This window comes from Syngnathus floridae, chromosome 17 (assembly GCF_059516105.1).
Source record: "Syngnathus floridae isolate MCC-2025c chromosome 17, RoL_Sflo_1.0, whole genome shotgun sequence".
NCBI classification, from domain to species: domain Eukaryota; kingdom Metazoa; phylum Chordata; class Actinopteri; order Syngnathiformes; family Syngnathidae; genus Syngnathus; species Syngnathus floridae.
The window spans coordinates 10198351-10219437 of NC_142429.1; the positions used below are offsets into that span (position 1 = coordinate 10198351).

Here is a 21087-nt window from a genome sequence, read left to right on the forward strand (position 1 = left end):
CTCACGAAGGGCCTGTTTCCAATCTGCAGACATGCGTGATGAATTTTGGAAATCATCTACAGCTTTACTGGTCTCAAATAGCCCACCCAGCCCGGACCGGGTCCTTTTTTTTTTTTTTTTTTTTTTTTTTTTTAGCCCTGAGGTATCAATAAGATTAGAGGCAGGAAATGTGAGAATCCCCATCTAAGGCTTCCAACATTAAACCCAAACAACCAGAGGCCTCCTAACAATACCAAAAAGGCGTCCGGCTCTCCTGAGTGCTCTTTTATGTCGGAGCTGGTGCAAATCTAGCACTTTTCTCTCAACTCCGCCACTCGCCTTTTATTAAACCCGATAAAATGATTGACTACTTGTACACTTTGGGAGCACAATTTTTGCGCAAACAAATTTCACCGTCTGCAGTGAAAATGAAATTGGCTATTTCTTGTTTACTTAAAACACGGCTTTATTCTAAACGTTTATAGCTTAAGTGCCTAAATTAATTAAGCAAAACGGATATTTATGGTGCTGCAGATGCTCATAAAGCGCTGTACGTCTGAAATAGCTTTTTAAAGATTTTTAAAATATATATTATTTCTGTCCGTCTCCTTGTTTGTATTTTCATTCAAGTTGGGTGTAGCGAACTTCTAAAACAAGATGTCCCAAGTCGGGTTATGAAAATAATCATATTCTCTAAGGGGCAAAAGGGAGCTGGAGCACAAAAACAAAATGTGTTTTTGATGCCACTGTCGGTTAAAAATAAAATAGTCCCCCCCTTTTTTTTTCCTTGCATTGGGGTGTTTTTCTGAATGGACCAGTGACGCAAACATTCACTTGGCAAGGATGGACAACTGATGAGAGTACTTCTTTTTAACTGGTCCAGGCATTCTTGTTTTACCTTTCCGCACTTTTCATTGGTTAGAATTTCTTCCTTGGCCCGAAGCGTGACATCATCTCCACCACCCCGACCTACGCGACAGAGAACCAGCGGACTACAGATGATGCCGGACACCTTCAGAGGGCGCACGAAATTATACGCACCTTTACGCCCTCCTTTTAAAACCACAATATTTGGAATAATTCGGGTTTTGGAGTTTGTATGAAGATGTCACAGATGGTGACGTGTGCTCGAGTTGTGCGCTCTCCTTTTTGTGAATGGAGATGAGTTGTGCGTAAACGGCGCTTCCACTTTTTTTTTTCCCCAGGAGCTGTCGCTTTGTTGCCATCTGTTTGCAGGTGGACATGACATTGAGCTCGGATATCATGGAGGATATTGTTATCGACGTGGTAGGAGAAGGACTCCGAGATAACGCAGGGGAGCAGTTGGAGCTGGAGCGCACCGCGGATGCTCTGACACCCCACGGGGAGGAGCGGGACTCGGACTCGTGTAGCCCTCCACAAGCGAGTCCCGTTAAAACGAAAGGTCCCGTGTCGGTGAAGCCTCCGTACTCGTATATCGCCCTCATCACGATGGCCATCCTGCAAAGCCCGAAAAAACGCCTCACCCTCAGCGAGATCTGTGACTTCATCAGCCACCGCTTCGTCTATTACCGCGAGAAGTTCCCCGCTTGGCAGAACTCAATCCGGCACAATTTATCTCTCAACGACTGCTTTATAAAAATGCCCAGAGAGCCTGGGAACCCGGGCAAGGGCAACTACTGGACCCTCGATCCGAATTCTTCCGATATGTTTGAGAACGGTAGTTTTTTGCGCAGGAGGAAGAGGTTCAAGCGGCAACACTTCCGCTACAAGGAGCACCATCAAGTGGAGCCCGGCGGCGCACTGCACGCGTTCCCCCATGGACACTACGGACTGGGGTCACCCGCTCTCCAGCTCCCAACTCTGGATATTTACCCGTACATGCATCAACATCACCACCACCATCATCATCACGCACCCATCCCACCTGTCAGCAGCATCCTGCCGGCTCTTTCCAGCTTCTTCTCCAGGAGCGCCATCACAGCCAAGGCTTTCCTCCAGTCCCAACCCAGCATCGAAGCCTTCTCGGCGGCTCACTGCGCCGCCTACTCCACCCAGATGACGCCCGGAACAGCTTTCACAAGCCCGGCGCTTTTCCATCCAGCGGTGTCCTCGCCTCACCTGGTCACCTTACAGCAGGAATATCATAAATTACACACTCAGCGTGGAAATCCTGAGCTGGCAGCTAAACACGTCGGTGATCGGGACAATGAATAAACTCTATGCGCAGGACTTTGAATTTTCTCAGGTAACAAAGACAATTTCGACAATCCATAAAATTTTGTTTTATTTTTTTACGTGTACATACATGATACAGTCTATCCTTTCTTCTTTTCTTTAAATTGTGATAAAACGAATGTCTAACTGACAGGTTTTCCTGGAAATAAATAAAAATTAATATCGAAACAGTGAATTCAGTTCTATTTTGTTACAGATGTTAAAATGCATATATTTGAGTGATTATTTTCTGTTAGACAATAATTATGAGTTGACAATGACTGAAATGCAAGTCATCTACTTTAAATGTGATTTTAATTTGTTGTAGATTGTTTATAAAATTAATGAATCACCACATAGGATTGAAATGATGATGAGATTGTATTTTTTAACTATTTTAAGTTTTTAAAATAAAGGCGTTAAAATTCTCCAATCAACGCACGAACGCTTGCTAAAATTGAAATGAAGCTTGACGGGTTAAATAAATATACTTTATACTTGTTTATGCAGAGCTCTTTTACAAGTGCTCAAACAAATATACTTTTGTGATGATACAAAAAATTTTTTTTCCACCATTCAGATGAGGAGGTATCTTCAAAATATTGAGTTATAAAAATGCAACAATGAGAGCGATCTAAATTATTTTCCTAAATGCACAGTTGTTGCTTTTGACCTCTCATTTTATCCAAATGTTACTGCAACTGCGCCATAATTTAAAATACAATACGCAATAGTAAAACAAATGTTGAACGTTGAACTGAGCATAATTCAACCAAGGTCACAAATGAATAAATAATTGCCATATTCTTTCTTCTGTGTACAAGCACATGTATACATTCTGATTAGCTCATTTATTATTTTAGTTTATAGAAGTCCATGCATAGAGCAGAGCCACGTTCAACATGACAGTCAAATAAACACAGATTTGGAAGCACTGGAATATTTATTTAATGCTGGACTGAGTCTGTTTAGACAGAGCACTATGCTGAACTTTGTGGACAAGGCTAATGGTTCACACTTTACATCCAATAATAGTCGTTGAGCAGAATTTGGAACTTTGTGAGGAGCTGCAAGTGGCGGGCCCCAAAAGAATTTTTTTTTTTTTTTAAGGGCCCCATATTTCTGCCACTGCTCCTGTTTTTCACCACAGTTTTAAATCGAGCCAATCTGTTTTTAATGCTCGTGTGATTTCTTTCCTTTCTTTGTATCATTTCCAAATATTTTATATTGTAGAGCTTAATGCTTAACAGCTTGCGGTTTATCAGCATCCATTATAAGATTAACATCAACCACTTCTACAAGCAAAATGTTACTGATTGGAAATCTTAGGTCTAATAAATCCAACGCCTAATATTATTTCAATGTCTCAATTAGAATTCTAGTCGTAGATCAAACTTGTTACAAACAAATGTTATGTCACTAATGAGCAACTGTGGTTCAATCCAAACGTCATGTGATCAGCCGATGTTAAAAAATCAATGAATCACACATCAAATGGCTTTTTCCATTAGTGGCGAGCGTGTTGTTAATTCTGATGGAGATGAATTGAGAACAAGGCCGATAAAATGTTGCAATGACTGATTGGCAGCTGGGGAGGGGAATGGGAGTCATGTTGTTTGGGGGAGTGGGGGGGAGGCCGCTGCACCTGATAAAATAAGCAAGTTAAACACACAAGGCTTGTGAATGTGTGTGTTTGAGTTTTTCATCTTGAAGGCATCTTAAACTGAATTTATCATTTTTTGGTCATTATAGAGCTGCATTATTAGCTACACTCTTTGCAGACCTAGAGATGCATAAACAAGAAAGCGTTTAAAAAATATAACTCGGTTTAGACGGATAAAGTAAACAAGAGAGTCATTTAATAATATACTTTGAGGTGGTTTTCAACTTGAGCCAGTAGGAATTTTTTGAGGTCATATAAACTGTTGACAGGCATATATTTCGAGTTGTTGTTAGCTGTGACTACGACTGCGCTGCATAGCATTGAAAGATGCTTTTTATTATCCTCAGTTAGCCAAATGTGAAATAAATATTATGAAAAAAAAGTTAGGATTGGTAAAGTAAAATGCTGTAATATAAGATTTGTTATAGAATACAATAAAATAAATATTGTCAAGAGGTGGCTCTCTCATAATATGTCGTTAGAATTTAAAATGTATCAAGAACCATAAAAATGTTAATAACCAAATGCCTACGTATGCAATAAGATGGGGATATTATTATTAATAATTATGTCAACTATTTGGATATATTTATGAATGAAGAGTTAGGTTCAGCAACAGGTGGACATTTTTTCCTGCATCGTCATAGCCACATAAATTTCAAAACCCATATTAAAGCTCAATCTTGAAAAAAAGAAAAATCTCAAAAACACGATGTACTGGAAATACATTTGTTAAATCCTCTGGGAACACATAAAGCCTTCTCTGCTTCAAATTTGCTATTGCCCACTGTATTCCCTAAACCAAGGATGAACTATTAATCTTGACTTGCTTTAAAAAGAAACAAAAGATTGCTAAAAAAAATTCCAATTCATATTTGTGGTTAATAGAAATGTAAAATTTATAATGTTTTTTTAAGGTCCAGAGGAGGAACATTGGCATTTTGCATTAATGACACATTGATTCCTGATTCATCATTGACTTGATTTTGCACACTTCCACGTGGACGCTGACATTTCGGACTTGTGATCCTCCCTCTGACGTGGAGGTCGTTCACGAGGGAGAAGTGAGTCGCCACGGTCCCGAGCTGCCACCCTCTGCCAACCCAAACAAATAGAATAAACTCATTGGTGGATCGCTTACCGCCAGCGCCTTCCACATTTTAAACCCCAAAAGGCAAAGTGATGCATTGTGGGTTATCCCTTCAGGTTCATAAAAACATTATGCCTATATTATTTTCAAAGACTTGTCATTTGGAATAAATGATCCTGCAATATTTATGTGAGGAGCCCGCTGCCTGCCGATACATTTACATTCAGTTTAGCCTTTCAATTTGTAGCATCAGAGTTTAGTGAATGCAAAGCAGTGTTGCGGTTTTGCACTTATCATCAATAAATCCTTCATATTTCCACACAAGCAGAACTTCCACAAGACTCACACTTGCCAGAGAAAATTGTTTGAGCCACTCTCTGAGGAGTTATTCAATTACCCCCCCCCCCCCCCCCTCTCCTCTCCCCCGCTTTCACCAGTCCGTGTTAACCTGCCAAGCCCATTAAAAGACACCATTCCGCTGGTGCACGACTTTGCCCGATTGGTGAAGCAGCGTGCGGTGTGTTTTTGGAAAAGGGGACCCCCCTTCAAGTGTCAGTGCCAACACATGACAGTGACATATAACAGGAAAGCCACCCAGAAGGAGAATGATCTCACACCTCAGCCACGCGCTCAGAGGGAGTGGGAGCAACTCCAGAGAGGAGATCTGAAGCATGAGGTTAGAGGGGACAATAAAACCCAATAAAGGAGGCAAGTGTGGAGAAGAAGACATGTAAAGAGTTAAACCCAAAAAAAAAAGCAAGTAAAATGGTCTGCTGAAATGAAAAGACGCACTTCAATGGCAAGGAATAATTTGTCCATGACATCTTGAAATACTTGGTATGCAGTATAATTCAATAATTTCCAAATAAACCTCTTAGACATTATATTCCTGCCCTCAAACTGCGGTTTGGGTGTGCGAGCCAATCCCCGAAGGAAATGCAGCGCTCCAGTAAACACAATTGCCTTCAAGGTTAGATTGCGGATAGATCTTCTTCTTCTTAAGAAATGCTCAAATCTCTTGTGGAAAAATCAATCACTGACTGTTGACTGCTGTTGTAGCAACCGAAGACAAAGAAGTGTGCTGATCATTTATTTCAACGTCAATTTCAGGCACCTTGAATAACACCTTAAAAGTCCTTGAATGACCGACTCAGATTCTTTGGCTACTTTAAGTAGAAACAAATCTAAAGCAGATATCAGGAAGTGAGTTGACAGTTTCCAAAGCGCAGATGAATAATGACCATGAAGATTCTGAAAAATCAACTTTTGACTGGTAAAAAAATATTTTTCAAAGGTCAAGACAAAGATGGAATTTACCGAAGAGACCAAGCAGAAGATACAAAGAACCACACGGAAAGTTTTTGATCTATCACACATATGTAATACAAGTTTGGGATTCATAAAAATAGATATATAATTTCAGATGTTTACAAAACCATTTCCATCAAGAAACATTGCCCTTCCGACCTTCACCTGATCAAAGGCAACAAGAGTGTGATGTCACCCACCAGCAGCCCTCCAAACCACTTCTTCGGCTAAATGAGAGCCATTAGCCCCACAAACAAAGACTTAAACTCTGTCATTTAATGAAAAGTGGAGCAGGAAGCACAATCAACAGCGAGGTCAGGCTATAACCACGATGGCTGCCGATGTACGTACTAATGGGAGTCGCTAACCCCGACCGGCATCAGCTTGCACCTTCTGACAGATCCCCGAGAAAGACAAAGTGCTCTACCTGCTGTATTAGTCATGGTCATAGAGATCAAGCGACATTAGAACACCCAAAAAAAAAAAAAAAAAAATCCCCTCATCGACTTGGCTTTTTTCCCCTCAGTAATGTACGGCATGGTTTTAAAAGCAGGAAGAGTTCCAGAATGAGAAAAACATGGATCGGCTCAATGCAAGTATTGTCGATTATATATGGGCTTGCCAAACCTCACGCTTTGTAAGAAACAAGAAAAGGAGGCATTTAACATTAATGTTCAGATTAAAGGACCAACCGCATGGTGGAGGAGGTAAATCCAAAATGCCACCCTGTTTGAAAGAAAGAAATTCCAGATTGTCACCTCATGTCAGTTTTGGATATGATGTTATGATGCAACACGATGCCTGCTGTTGGGAATTGTAAATGTGAACAGACGTCCAAGCGGCTTCTAACAGGAACATAATTCACGTCTTTTTGTTTGCTAATGGTCTTATGCAGATGCGATACGATAGGATTGATTGAAGTCGCTTTTGTAGCACCGCCCTGCCACCCAAACAGTCGGCCTCTTCATCCCATGTTGCCTCTCTTGGTGGTCCCGGTTGGAAGCTATATTTTCCCCTCACTTCTCTCTCCCTCACTTTTTTTTTTTTTTATAGCTAACACAAAATTGTTCCTAATTCTCTGCTGCTAGAGGGGGGTAATTTGTGGCTTTTGGCCGAGCGACGCAAGCCTCAAATTTGAAAAAGCTGCTGTGTTGAAGACTTGCTGTGCAACCCAGCCGGAATAACAGCAGGGGTGGGGGGCAGCGAACGAGGTAGCGGGGGCCTAAATTCAATTAGTGAAAAGCTCCATAAGACAAAACCTGACCGGCCTCACAATAAAAATAATTTACAGCACTCATTGCATATCTGTACATAAATTCAAATCGTTAAATCCTAGCCAAAATAATGTATAGTTGTTTGGATTGACTCAATCGCAAAGATCCAAACAAATCAGCACTTAGTATAAAAGTAAACAATGAACTCTGTCTTCACCCAGCAGTATATTATGGAAGCTATATTGTCTCTACCTACGGCACTTGAAACTTTTTGTGGTTGCCCACTCCAATAATTATACCATATTTCCTCTGTTCAAATAAATCAATGGCCAGATGAGTTGCATACTTAAATAAACACCTTAGCTCACCTCTGGCCTTTGCTTGAGAAAATCTGGTCATTCACTCACTGTGTAAATGTATAAAGGCATGGAGTTCATATTTTAGTTTGGATTCTGGACGACTTCAAATATCTTCCTCGCTGTTTGAAATATGCAAATGACATACAGGAATCCTGCCGCTAGTAACTTTATTACTGTCTGTATTAATAGTTTAAATATACCACATGAAGAAGTCAAATATAATATCAAATGTATCTTAAATGACTTGTTAAAATAAATGTCTTACATATGGGCTCTACTTTTATGGCCAATACAAGTCCAGCGCAAAGCATAACTGCATGGATAGAGTTTTCTTTCTTTTGTTTTTTTGTACACATGGGTGTATGCGCCATTGTGAGTGTGATCACAGAATTCCTTTCAATTCACTGCGGGAAAGGCGCAAATAGAAACCTAGTGGTCGCCTGTTCTTTTTCTTTTATACAATTGCCCTCTTTCAATTCTTCCCTCTCTTGATGGACATTTGAGTCTTTATGAGAATTGTGGCCGCTCACACAAAAATCCAAATAAAATCAAAACATGCAATTATTGCCCTCTTGAAGATGGTTTTTTTTTTTCTGTTGACTAATGCAACACAAACATGCCGGATGGAGCGCATCTGGAAGTCTGTTGTCAACTGGGGAGTGATCGCTGTCAACATGCGAATCTTAAGAGGTGCTCATTCATTTTGATTAACAGAACCTGACTCACTCTCATACCACGGTGCTTCTCTTTCTACTCAGGGGAGAAGAAAGCGAAAGGAAAGTGTTTTTTGTCCCATATGCTTTTTCACTTCTACCACAGCACATCATTACCTGTTCAAACATTTAAGAGCATTTTTTTTTCTTTTTAAGTGAATCAACATCCACGGGCAATGAACAGTTCAACATGAACGGCTATCACTCGAGGGAGCTGTAAAGGCCAAATGAAGTCAGTAAATAAACATGTTTGTTGTCAGATCGCTGGAACATCTTGAGAAGCTTTCAGCCCACCATGTTTGAAAGGACCACTGATAAGATTGCCGCGTAGCAACAGCAAAGTGGATTGAGCGTAATCGCTTCAGTAAGTCTGGAGTGGTTTATTTAATTTATTTATTTCTGTATTTATTTAATATTTATTTTTTTATTTTTATTTTCGCCATATTTTGAGAAAGACATGGTCATCCCAGAGAGTGAGCTTAGCATCAAAATGCAAGTCTGGGCTGGTTTATTATTTTATGCAAAGATAACCACGCGACTCCTCCGCAACCCGGCGGTCAATCACAAGGCAAATGACAGCAAATAGCAGGGAAAGACCAAAGCTGTCAGCACACGTAGCACGCCTGTTTCATTTCACAACTTGACTGGATTAAAATGCCGAGCTGGGAAAAAGAAAAAAAAAAAGACCTTCCTCGACCTTTTGGCCGTAAAGCAACGCGACAGGAGAATGGAAAACATGAGTAGTAGCAGCACGATTGGTACTACTCCAAACTAAAGCAATCGATCAACGACAATCCACAGAGTCAAAATAGGAGAAAAGGGGGTCAAGGGTGGTGCTGAACGGGTTGGGAGGGGGCAGAGTTCAGAGGAAGCTGCAGGTGTGGGGAAGAAAAAACACAATCACATCTCAAGTCAAACAAACGTATCTCGGCTGATGGAGATGGATAGAGGGTCAGCATTCCAGTCCACGCTGGAGATCCCTACTGCATCGCCCCAGGTCCTCTGCGTCCGCTTGTCGTTGCTGTCGGGCCAAACATCTGGATGGAGAGAGGGAGCCGCGGCGAACGCTCATTTGAGGTTCGAGGGAAGAAGTGAAAGTTACTCTTAAGCCAACACGTTGTTTATCTTCTGGACTCCTGCAGAGCAAGGAGGATCACATCAGTGGGCTTGTTTGGAAGGAGGGGGGGGGGGGTTCACCCTTTCTCTTCTCATCATCTGTTTCACCTTTTTTTTAGCATGTCTCTAACATGTTCCAGGCAGCTGAAGGTCAGGGGCGGCAGTAAACGGAGAAACATTTTGTCTAGTGTTGCAGCCAACAAGCTCCTCTATCATCCGTCCTTCTTCAGAGTAGCAGCCCAGTTAACCCTAGATTTTTTTTAATTTTTTTTTTTTAAATATTATTTTTCCTCTTGTCTTCTTTGAATTTCCCAACAGGGAGTTATAAAACGCTGCTCTGAGGGCACTCTGAGGTGGAGAACAAGGCTGTGGTGGAAGCTCTGGTGGTGCTCCCATCAGAGGACCTCCAGTAATAGAGATACATTCACACACATGGCACCTTGGGAGTATTTGATCCCTGTGAACAGCTCACGGCCTGGGGAGGACACGCTGTGTAAATTTCTCTCCCGTGTGGCGTGTCCTTTGCAACAGCAGGTCGAGTTTGTAAAAAAGACAAAATAAAAAAAACACACATATGACAGGTGCCAAAGTAAGGAATGTGGGGTGGAACACTATTTGTTCTCACTATTACACTGGAAAAAAGATAATTATAAAATTGCAAAATTTACATTCGATTTGTTTTCATTTTAATCACGTTGTTTTTCATATTTTAGATAAGAATATTCATAATTAATATAATTAATAATTCTAATTTATTTTTCTTATGTCACCCTAATATATTCTCAATTTTAACAGCATGCAAATAAATTTAGCCTAATAAAACCCTTTATTTGATGAACATAAATATGACAATATTGGAATTATTGTAATGATCTTATTTGCAGTAAAGCTGCAACATTCCACAATTTCTCACACGCATGGTTGTGTGCGTGGACAGTGCATGTGCGAGAGTGTTTTTACTGCTTATGGCACAGTGGAGGATTTATTTGAACAGATGTGAACTCTCAGTGCCAGGATGACCTCAGGTCCTACTTGGCTACACTGCAGCTGATCTCTCCACCCTGGAAAAATAACACGCGCTCTAACAGACTGACCTATGGAAGAAAAGACTCTCAAACAGAAAAAAAAAAAAGACTCGCATTGAAACCTAATCTGCGGCCTCCTGTTTTACAGTAACCCGATTTATCGTAAAACCAGAAGTAATGTTCCTCTCGGATATAGTTATGACAGTAGATTTATACTCTCGCTGGCTAATAAAGCAAGATTTTATACCAAATGGACTTTGACAGAACGGAGTGGAGCATTTGGAAGAGTGCAGGGGGGTTACTAGAGCCGTAAAGGCAAAAATGTACGTGTCACCACCATATAAAAGGGGGAGGTCAAAGCCGGAGTGAAACGTGGAGGGTCGACAAGGATGAAGAGACAGCAATGTTTGGAGAGAAGACAGGGGAGCGCTACACTAATTTATACTCTGATAATTGGAAACAGCAGAGTCCTGCACCTGAACCGCATTCTCGGCCCCTGTGGCCAGCGACGCAGCCCGGACAACGTGGGAGGGAGGGAGGGAGGGAGGGTGATGATGAAGGTGAAAAGGGAGGGAGGGGGGGGAGTCAGTGTCAATGGTAGCCTTGTTGTTTCTGCAGTAGACGTGTGTGCATTGTTTAAGTCCAATTTGCATGTAGAAAATGTCATATTGTGTTGTGACGGTACCACACACACACACACACTAATAAGCTGGAGCTGGATTTGGACCACCCGGCCTTAATAGAGCATAAGGAAGGGTGGGGGTCCTAATACTTAATGTGTCATGGTCACGATCAACATACAAGGACTGACTTCAGCTGTCTTAACTTCCTTGTTAAATCAACATGACAGTCTCCTCTGAAAAATAACATGTTGAGTCATCGCATCCGTTAATTATTAGTTTGTGTGAATATGTGGAATCGTTTTTCAAATCCCGGGTGCTTGTGCAGCCTGTGATATTTCATTGAGTGATGATGGATTCATATGTTGGCTGTGAGTGAGCTCTGGCATTATGTTTGAGAATGAAGTCATTTTGGAAGAAAAAGGGAAGAAAAATGAGGGATGCTGCTTGATGGATTTCATATCTGCATGATTTGGTTGCACTGCAATGTCCTGGGTCTTAAGGGTCTTAGGCGTATTTGGAGTCCATTAGATGACATGTAAGTTTTAGACAAAGCAAGGCATGGTCACACAAAAACATGGACCACAGTCCACTGTGGAAGCTCCAAATGTGACCACCCACATTTTTTCCCCCCATTTATCTCTAACGAATATCATTGACATTATTTATAAGTCAAACTTTGATTAATCCTAGTGATGTGAAAATGAAGCTTCAAATATGCTTCATGAACCAATTGTATTTATGGACTCCTTTGGGCTAAAAATACCACAACTTAGCATAACTCACAACAGGTGCATAAAATAAATTTAAAGCTTCATTTTCCCCATCATTACTCAATTCTAAAATGACGACATTAGCCTAGCAGCTAGCACGCTACCCCGAGATCATTTTGTATAGCAATAATGAAGATTTGCGGCTCTGTTGTCATTATAAGGCTTTCCCTTCTTTCTATCACAAGTACCACATCAAAAAATATCAAAATACTAATCGTTCAACCTCAGGATCTTTAAACTTCACTGCTTTGAATGTCTACATGCACATTCAGTATGTGCTAAAGTTTTCCATCCAAGAGGAAGTCCGACATATGGCCAGCAGATTGGTGAGTGAATCCGATCGTGTAAGTTTATTCCAAAAAGAGAGTAGGACAAGATTCACATATGGACGGAACTGTTTTGTTTCCTTTTAATGGCACGGTGGTTGTCTGAACTGCTTGAGGATGTTGAAAATCCTTCTTTCCACTTCATCGCTCTTTGTGATTGGCATCTCAATAGTTTACACCCATGGCCGAGCATGTGTGTGTAAGCCATTTCCGAATTAGCCAGCCAAACACGCAAGTCCCATACGCTCTTCTACTGTAGTGGTTGGATGAGACATTTGTCCCATTATCTCCCCTCCTCATATCTATTCCAGAAGATCAGGCTCCAAGCGTACATGAAAGCCACCACGATGCGCCAACTTCTCTCACGATTTGTCTGTCACACACTCGTCCCCCACCCCCCTTCGGGTCCTTGCTCCTTTACGCAAACCATGCTCAAACTAAAACACATTTATGGACGAAGATGTCACGGGAGGGATTGGACACGCGCTTTGATCACTATTCATGTGACAACGGCAAGAGTGCCCAGAAACATCTGCGATTTTTTTTCTTCTCGACTTTGACGACTTTGAGCGCAGTGGTAATTCAATTTATGTGACAGATAGAATACGTGAAAGGATGCAATAGCACCAAAACAAAACATTTGATTATTTCCATATTGACTCCACAATCCTCTTTGAGTGTATCTGCACATCTTCATCTTATTTCTCCTGTCGTGTTAACTTGGTGTTTCCTCTTCCTCCCCTGCTGCAAAAATGGAGCCTTTCAAAAAGACCGCAAAACAAATCAGAGGCCCATCCCTCTTCGTGAGACTTTCTTCCATTCCAATAGCAGATTGGAGGGTTTGGATACCCCCGGGGGATCTCGGCGGCACCCAAGAGCTTCATGTTTCCTTCGCCGGACTCAAAAGTCAAGCCCAAAACAAGCGCCTCTTCCCTGCAATCTGCTCGTCTCTTGCATGCGGTCATTGGAAAAGCTTCGCCTTGTTAGCTCAAGGTCGAGTGTTAGCCGAGTGTGTGTTTTGGGTTTGAGGAGATATGACAATAATGGGCCGTTGACCAGCAATGATTATGCGTTTGGCGGCGAGCAGTCGCTCGTATTGCTGTGATGAAAGCTGGACCCTTCTCAGTGTTGTTTTGTGGCGCTTCAACTTTGGCAGTAATGGCGTAGTAATAGCCAACCTTAAAGTGTCTCCAAATAGGCTCCTATTTAAAGATTGTCTTCTGTGGTGGCACGGGTCAGATCTCAGACTCTTCCTGGCATGGGACAAGTGAGCTCTGAGAAAACAATTCCAGGTTTATATATCTCTTCCCGTTCGTTTGCTCTCTCAGATTCCATGACATAGCAAAAAGCTAGCGTAAGCTAGCATACGCAGCGGATGAAACTGAGTGACAGTCCGTGTGTATGAACGCAACGCATTCATGTGGTGAGCGAAGGGTTTCGATTTGATCCAATAGAAGAGAAACATAGGCGGAGGGTCAAATCTGCCTTGAATTAGCCGAGTGTTACAACAGGAATAATACAATCACATCCCTCCAAAGCCCTGTAATACTACTGACGGGTAGCATGTGAGCTCAGCTTGTGACAAGGCTGCGACCTAACCACACAACGGTGTCCTTTACAGAGAAGACGGCTCTCAAAGCTTCAAAAAGGCGCCCCGCTACTCCATGCACCCACTTAAGAGCCAACAGCACATGTCGCTTTATGCGGACCATATGATTCGGCCATCGGCTCGGCGAGCGTCGTAAGTTGTCTTCTCGCAGCTCCAACACAACTTCAGAGTCGTAATGAAGTGCAAATAGTATTTTTTAGTTGTTCGCTATAATTGAAAACAGAAATGTTATATTCCTTGTTGTGACAAATTAGGCTTGTCACCTTTTTGAACTTCTGCAAGGCGATGACATGATGTATCGACCGTCATTGAGATGTCAATCGATTATCGGAAATATTCCACAGTCATGATATTATTTAGGAGAAATGTTTAAAGTTGTTGACATTGACGAAGAGGAAGATTAATGAAAAATGTGTCAGCCTGCGGGACTATAAAAATTGTTTCTGGCGTTCAAAAACTACAAAAAAAAGTATTTTTTCCATTTGCAGCTGTTTATTAATTTGCCATTTTTGTCAACTTGTTTTGTAAATGTAAAATTTAAATTGTAAAACAAGAAAAAATATTTTTGGCAAAGAGTTTTTGTATTCTTTTAAGTGATTATAAAATATATATTTTTTAAATTGATAGTGAATTAAATTTCTAGGGTCTGTACTTTTTTATTTTTACCAAGTGCAGCACTTGAATCAGTTCAGGGACTTTACAACAAAGATTTTATTTTATATATTTTTTAAATTGTTGTTCTTCACTACTATTCTAATATGAAAACTGAATCAAAAGTTACAATTTTCCCTTTAAAGTAATAGATAAAATTCAATATATTTCTCCCATGAATATCCTCAGCTCTGAACTTTAGAGACCAATAAATAGCTAAAATTTCATGACGGTCCAACAAATTTGAAAAACAGTGTGTGTCATTCTGTAAAATAAAAATGCTTTACATATACAGGTATGACAGGATAAATCATATGCTCTTGGGAGTTTTTTACGACTCAATAAAAATAAACTTTAGCTGGACACATGCACACAAATACGCACACACACACAAACAATTGCACCCACACACACACACACTCGCTCGCATGGAACATAAAAAGAGCACTAATGGGAAAAAGATGAGAGGGCTCCGAGAGAGAAGGAGCGAGACCCGGCCGTTTGACACACTTACAGCTCTTGGATCAGATAAAAAGCGTTCAAACATTGCATTGCTTAGATTAACATCCCGCTTTTGAGCCACAGGGTTTGACTTATTACGAGTCGTATAATTCTGTCTCGAGATTAATTAATGACTTGATCTGGTTTACCTACTACTGTACATACTTGATGTGCTGTTTCTGTTATTGTCACAAATATTATTTTGGGGACAATTCATTTGGAATGTTTTTCTTTAAATTAGATATACACATCTGATATTGCCCATATTTGCGTTGCTGGTTTGGTAAATAATATAAATTGTGGTCTCAGTTAGATTTATTACACTTAAAACTACATTAAAAAGTTGTTTGCAACTCATGATAAAAAAATATCATTGTACTTGCTTCATATTTTTTATTTGATATTGGTTAAAATATCCCTCATGACCTTATTTATTTATTTATTTATTTATTATATCCCTTATGCTGATTTATGATACACTTTTTCGCCACAGCCAGACATTATTATTGTGTGTTATTTTGTAGGACTGTTCCATATTACATTGAGAGGTATATTTAAAAAATATTTTGGGTACTTTAGTGAGCTACACAAGTGAGGAAACACTACGACAACCATCAGAATAAATATATTATATCAACACATCTGTGCATTATTAACTTTATTGCGGCAAGCCTTTTGTGTGAGCTGTCTGAATCGAATCTCATTGGATGGTGCAGGTTTTATCGAGTGTTATTTTGGCCTCTTTAGAATAATTACACTTTATCCTTCCAGTGCTAAAGCGAAGTTATGTTAAGCAAATGTATTTACTGTACGAGTAAACTATTTGGAATGTTTTCTTTGGACTACAGTATTGTCTGCTTTGAGGAAGCTAGTCTGCAGTATTTAATCATAGCATGTTATTTTGGTGTAAATCAGCAGTAGGGAGACTGGCTTACTGCTGGGAAGGAAAAAGTGTGTCATCTTGTTTATTTTCCTTTGGTTTGCTGTCTTTGCGAGCCCATAGGGTGATAACAGAAAAATATTGCGACGTCTACCATCCCGAACATGACGGACTGCCCCCAAATCCAGAGAGGGACCACAAGGACCTTAGAACAACATTTATGCACCAAGGGAGAGGAGCAAAACTTCCAGCCAGTGTGTTAATGATGGCTCACTGGTGATTCCCTCTCATGTTTGTTCAGATTTTGGTTTTGCTTTTACACACACAGGCACAAATCAACTCTCCGTGTCTTTTTTTTCTCTCCATGACTTTTTTTTCCCCCTCTTCTTCTATGAAGTCTGATCTTCCAGCATCATGCTGACCACCATGTCTGCTCCCCAGAGCAAAGCAAAGATATTCATGTAAAAAAAAAAAATGGTAAAAGTGGAAGCCATCAAACTCTTCTATGGAAAGTTTGCATTTCCCCCTAAAATTACTCAATAAAATGGAATATGTTAAAATTGTTGGTATAACCAGACATTCGTAGTCACATGATTTAAAATATATAAAAACATCTCTGGCCCTTGTGTTACTTGATTAGGAAGAAACCACTGCGCCTGACGGAAAACAACCAATTAGAGACAGAAGTCACTTATTGTAAGTGTCACTACCTCTGATTGATTGATTTTTCTTAGGCGCGGTGGTTTCTTACAAATCAAATAAGATGCACAAGGTGACAATTTTTTTCCACACAGATCATATTTATCATTTACTACATCAGGTTGTCATGATTTACACCAAATATGACAAAAAGGGATTTTTTTTTTTTATATGGGGAACCCATGATTATTCCATTTTTGTGTACTTTGTTACTTCCCACCTCTGTTGCCCCCGTGAGACTTCTCTTGATCAGATATGCTTCTTTGTTCCATTATTTTGTCTATCTTAAAGCATAATCTAAATATTGATACATTTTTGTCATAATGCTTCCCCATCTTATGTCCCCCTAAGACCGAGTATATTTGGACAGGTGCTCTATTATATACACTTGCTTCAAGGGCTTTAGTGTGCTATTTCATAAGGAGAAAGGGCGGGATATCCTGAGCATCTATTCTGCATGTGTAATCCCTAACAATAAAAAACTGTTTAGCAACCAATTTTCCTTTACTTTTTAACTTTTCCCCCCACCAGTTTCAGACAACTGCGGCGGTCACATCTGGAAGACAGATGTGGAGTCTCAAAGCTTTGACTCTCTCGCTCCTTCTAACTCACTCTCTCTTCCTCATGTCAGATTTTTTTTTTTTCCCTCCTCCATCCCTCTCTCTTTGGGAAACATGAGAGCAGGGCTAATTCTCCCTCACTCTCCCCTCGCTCCCTCCCACAAGGCCGGACCACCCACATTCGGAAACGCCTAGCTGTTCCCGTGGAAGAGCCTCCAAGTGAATGAGAATGAGAGATGTAAGGATGGGCCATGGCTGATGGTTTTAGCAGAGTATCAATTACATCATTGTAGAAGTCATAACCTGCTATTGTGTCAGGAGGAACGTCTGGCAGAAAGGGTTCCCATTGCATCAGTAGTCCACGGTGGAAATTATGTAGCATAAATCCCTATACCACAGCCAACTTTAGACACTCTTCATCCTCCACTGATTTCCTCCTAACAGTAAACATGCATCTCAGCATAGAAGATATCAACACTTACCCTTTGGACTGGATCAAATTATCCTTAACGTCCATCATTGCTGTGACCTTGAAGCACCTCCGCTCTGAAAAGAAATATTATTTAGTGATTGTGAAAGGCTGCCTTTACACAGATAATAATTGTCAAGTCAGAAAGTTATAAAAACAGGTGATAGCTATTACTATGGCCGGCCAAAGGTTCCATGGTCAGGCACACAAGTTTCTTTACGATAAATTGGAAGCTAATTTGTTACATTTTGAAATTATATTGACTATTGGGCATTCATTTTAGAAATACTCCTTGAGGGATTACAATAAATTTAATATAATAAATATAATATCATGTTACTCTGTGGCCGCAAGGCACTAAGCAGGAGTTTAGGCTTTTTTTTTTTTTTTTTTTTAGACCAGTGGTTCTCAAACTTTTTACACCACTCACAAAACTCCTGTTCAAAAATAATTTTCACAAAAAATAACACAAATAACTTAACTTGAATAAAAAAATCCATTAAAATGCATTGCACAAAAAAGTACAATAATACTAAAAAGGCAAACATCTCAAAAACAGTAATTGGCATTTCAATGCATCCACCTTAATTATTGTAAGTATCTGTATCGATACTAGCGATACTGGCCCTGTATTTACTCGGTATCGAATCGATACCGAAATAGCCAGTATCGAACACCACCAGTCCAAACAACTGAGGCAGAGACATTTTAACATTTTTCCTCAGGCGGTAAGAGTAGGGCCAAACGCCAAACCAAGTAAAAATGAATGAAAATAATCAAAATGGCTTACCACTTCCGTGTAGGTTGTAGCCCGGCAAGGGATCAAGATTATCATTTGTAGGATTAAGACGCCAAACGAGAGACAAATGAAGCTTTCTGGGGGTTAAACAGGTATTTTGCACCTTTGCACAAGTTGACCCACATTTATCCTTTTGAGTTTTTGGCTTCGGGAAATGAATAAAGAACACATGCTTCATATGTGGATGGTCGGAGTGTGTACTCGGCATTTTTTTCCGAAGATACACAGGTAAGGCTGCATAAATTATTTGCAGGTGCGCTTCTTATGTTGACCCTTTCCGGGTCGTGCTGTGACGTCACGCAGCTTGCTGTCAAAAAATAGTATTCGTATCAAAATGGTTTTAGTCTCAGGATATAACCACAATAATAATAACAATATTATCTTGCTTTCAACTGTATTGCTATAAACTAAAATAACATTTGCAAAGTGCTTTTTTTTAAATTGCATATTAGACTGCGCACTCCAGATAATATTCCGTTTTATCGCCATTATACAGGTTTATGTTGCCACCATGTGGAGGTTTCCCCTCACTTTTTTGGGTTGCACTTTTGATGTTTTATTTGGGACTTTATGTTCAATGGGGTATGAATTAAATATTTGACTTCATTTATATTTTGTAAAGTAATTCAGTCAAATTCCCTGGATAACAATGCTCAACAAAGAATAAAATTGAACAAGGCCAACCACATTGCTTTTATTAATTGCTTTTATCACAGTTAATAAGGCATTTGATGAATTCAGTGTGCCATTAAAAACCAGTTTTCATGCTGCAGCAGGTAACGTGAGCTATTAGCTTAGCTGTGTATGCTGAACACAGTGAAATGACTTCAAGGTGCAACTTAAGGCATAATACTTTTTTTGGCAATGTCTACTCTTATTTGAATGATTATTTTGTTTTCTGTGTTTTTCTCCTACCCACTTCTGTAGCCACTGAGCCCACAGTGGCACCCACCATGCCTCCAATGGGCCCACCAACAAAGAGCCCGACGAGGGCCCCGAGCAAGGCCTCCCTTCTCACCATAGTGGGCAGCCATGTCAACCATCCCACTAACTTCTCCCACAAGGCTCGGACAGAAGAGGCAGCAGGAGAGGAAGGTGAGATGCTGGAGGAGGGGAAAATATGATCTAAATCCATATTTAGGTCTCCTATGCTTCCTTCTGCCTCTTCCAGGACTTCCTCCATGTCTTCATCAGTCACCTCTGAGTCTTCAAGAGATGAAGGATCATCATGTGCTTCCTCCCTCTTCTGTCTCACTAGCTCCAGCTGCCTCTTCTTCACTCGTTCACTAACCTCCTGGTAAAGAGGGCAGCTAAAATGCTGGTCCTCACTCTCTTCCACTACCTGTTCAACTTTGTTTAGCAGATTTTCAACAGCTTCGCTCGCCTTCGGTTCTTCACTCTGGGTCTCCAAGGTGTGATATCGACCGCCACATCTTTCCAAGAGCGTACGGAGGTCCTTACGCCACGTGATGAGATAATCCTCCAGCGTCTCCTCCTCTTCCAGCTCTTCCATGTTGGTGAAGAGGATGATGGTATTTCTGCTGACCGAGGAGGGGCCTAACAGCTTCTCCAGGACATCAAGTGCTTTGGTTTCTCCATCAGCTGGTTCGTTCACAGGGACACACAACAAAAATGCATGTGGCCCCGGGCTGGATAAAGTAATCAAGGAGGAGATGTGTCTTCTTCTTTCCTCTGGGTCGATGTCTGAACTGAACCAATCTGCACTGGAGACAACCAGCACCTAGCCAAAAAATTAAGGGAAGACAACACAAAGGGAAAAAAATGTGTGAATACTGAATTGTACAGGTAAAAAAAATATTTTAATATATATCATATAAAATAAATATATATAAATATATAATATTAAAAAATATAAATATATATAATATAAAATAAATATATATAAATATATAAAAATGGGTGTGTCCTGACTCGGTCCTACCTGTCTGCCTGCGGCTTCTCCTCTGTATTTACAACAGTCATTAGCGGTGCTATCTTCATTTCCCTGGTTTGTGTCTTGCAGGCCCAAGATGCTGCACACTGTCGCCCGCCCTCCAGTGCCGTTGCGGCCCAGCACGACCACCCTCAACTCTGCGCAGAAGCGAGATGCATAATACTGTACATTATTAGGGAAAGAAACACTGATGGAATTTCATGCGCTTGTTAAAGTTAAAAACTGATCATATATTTGTGGACTTAAAAGAATAAAATGTCACCAGCGCCCTTTTCGTTACCGTCATATTTTCAACATTACACAAACTTTTCTACGACCAAAATGTCATCGCTTTGAAACACCTTCATTATTACATAAGTATACCTCCCCGACCGACCTTTTTGAACATCAGAAGCGGACATGTCGAACGGTTCGCTGTCGTTTTTAGCGAGGAATCATCAGGCGGAGACGTTTCCTCATTCCTGCAGGATGACTCGCCCTATTGACAGTCAACTGTATCCATGTAAAATGGGGGCGCAGCGCCGACTACTGTCACATCGAGGAAACACATCAGGGGTGCCCAAACTTTTTTTTTTATATATAA

At 40.5% G+C, this 21087-nt stretch overlaps 2 protein-coding genes and 1 long non-coding RNA gene across 3 annotated transcripts; 1 reads left to right on the forward strand and 2 right to left on the reverse strand.

The window, feature by feature from the left end:
- The first annotated feature begins 947 nt into the window (after positions 1-947).
- Positions 948-3058, forward strand: foxd7 (forkhead box D7). The gene has a single exon (XM_088358505.1). It carries the CDS (start codon positions 1222-1224, stop codon positions 2173-2175), a length of 954 nt encoding a protein of 317 aa, XP_088214631.1. The 5' UTR covers positions 948-1221; the 3' UTR covers positions 2176-3058.
- A 944-nt stretch (positions 3059-4002) lies between these two features.
- On the reverse strand, positions 4003-18824 carry LOC148384412 (uncharacterized). Its single transcript, XR_015853507.1, has 3 exons — positions 18542-18824; positions 17765-17828; positions 4003-4933 (listed from the first exon to the last, which is right to left on the reverse strand). It is a non-coding gene; the product is annotated as an uncharacterized LOC148384412 (long non-coding RNA).
- Positions 18825-19216: 392 nt separating this feature from the next.
- On the reverse strand, positions 19217-21029 carry LOC148384413 (GTPase IMAP family member 7). Its single transcript, XM_088357532.1, has 3 exons — positions 20881-21029; positions 20493-20641; positions 19217-20291 (listed from the first exon to the last, which is right to left on the reverse strand). The coding sequence occupies exons 1-3, from the start codon at positions 20903-20905 to the stop codon at positions 19437-19439; spliced, it is 1029 nt and encodes a 342-aa protein (XP_088213658.1). The 5' UTR covers positions 20906-21029; the 3' UTR covers positions 19217-19436.
- Positions 21030-21087: the final 58 nt, after the last annotated feature.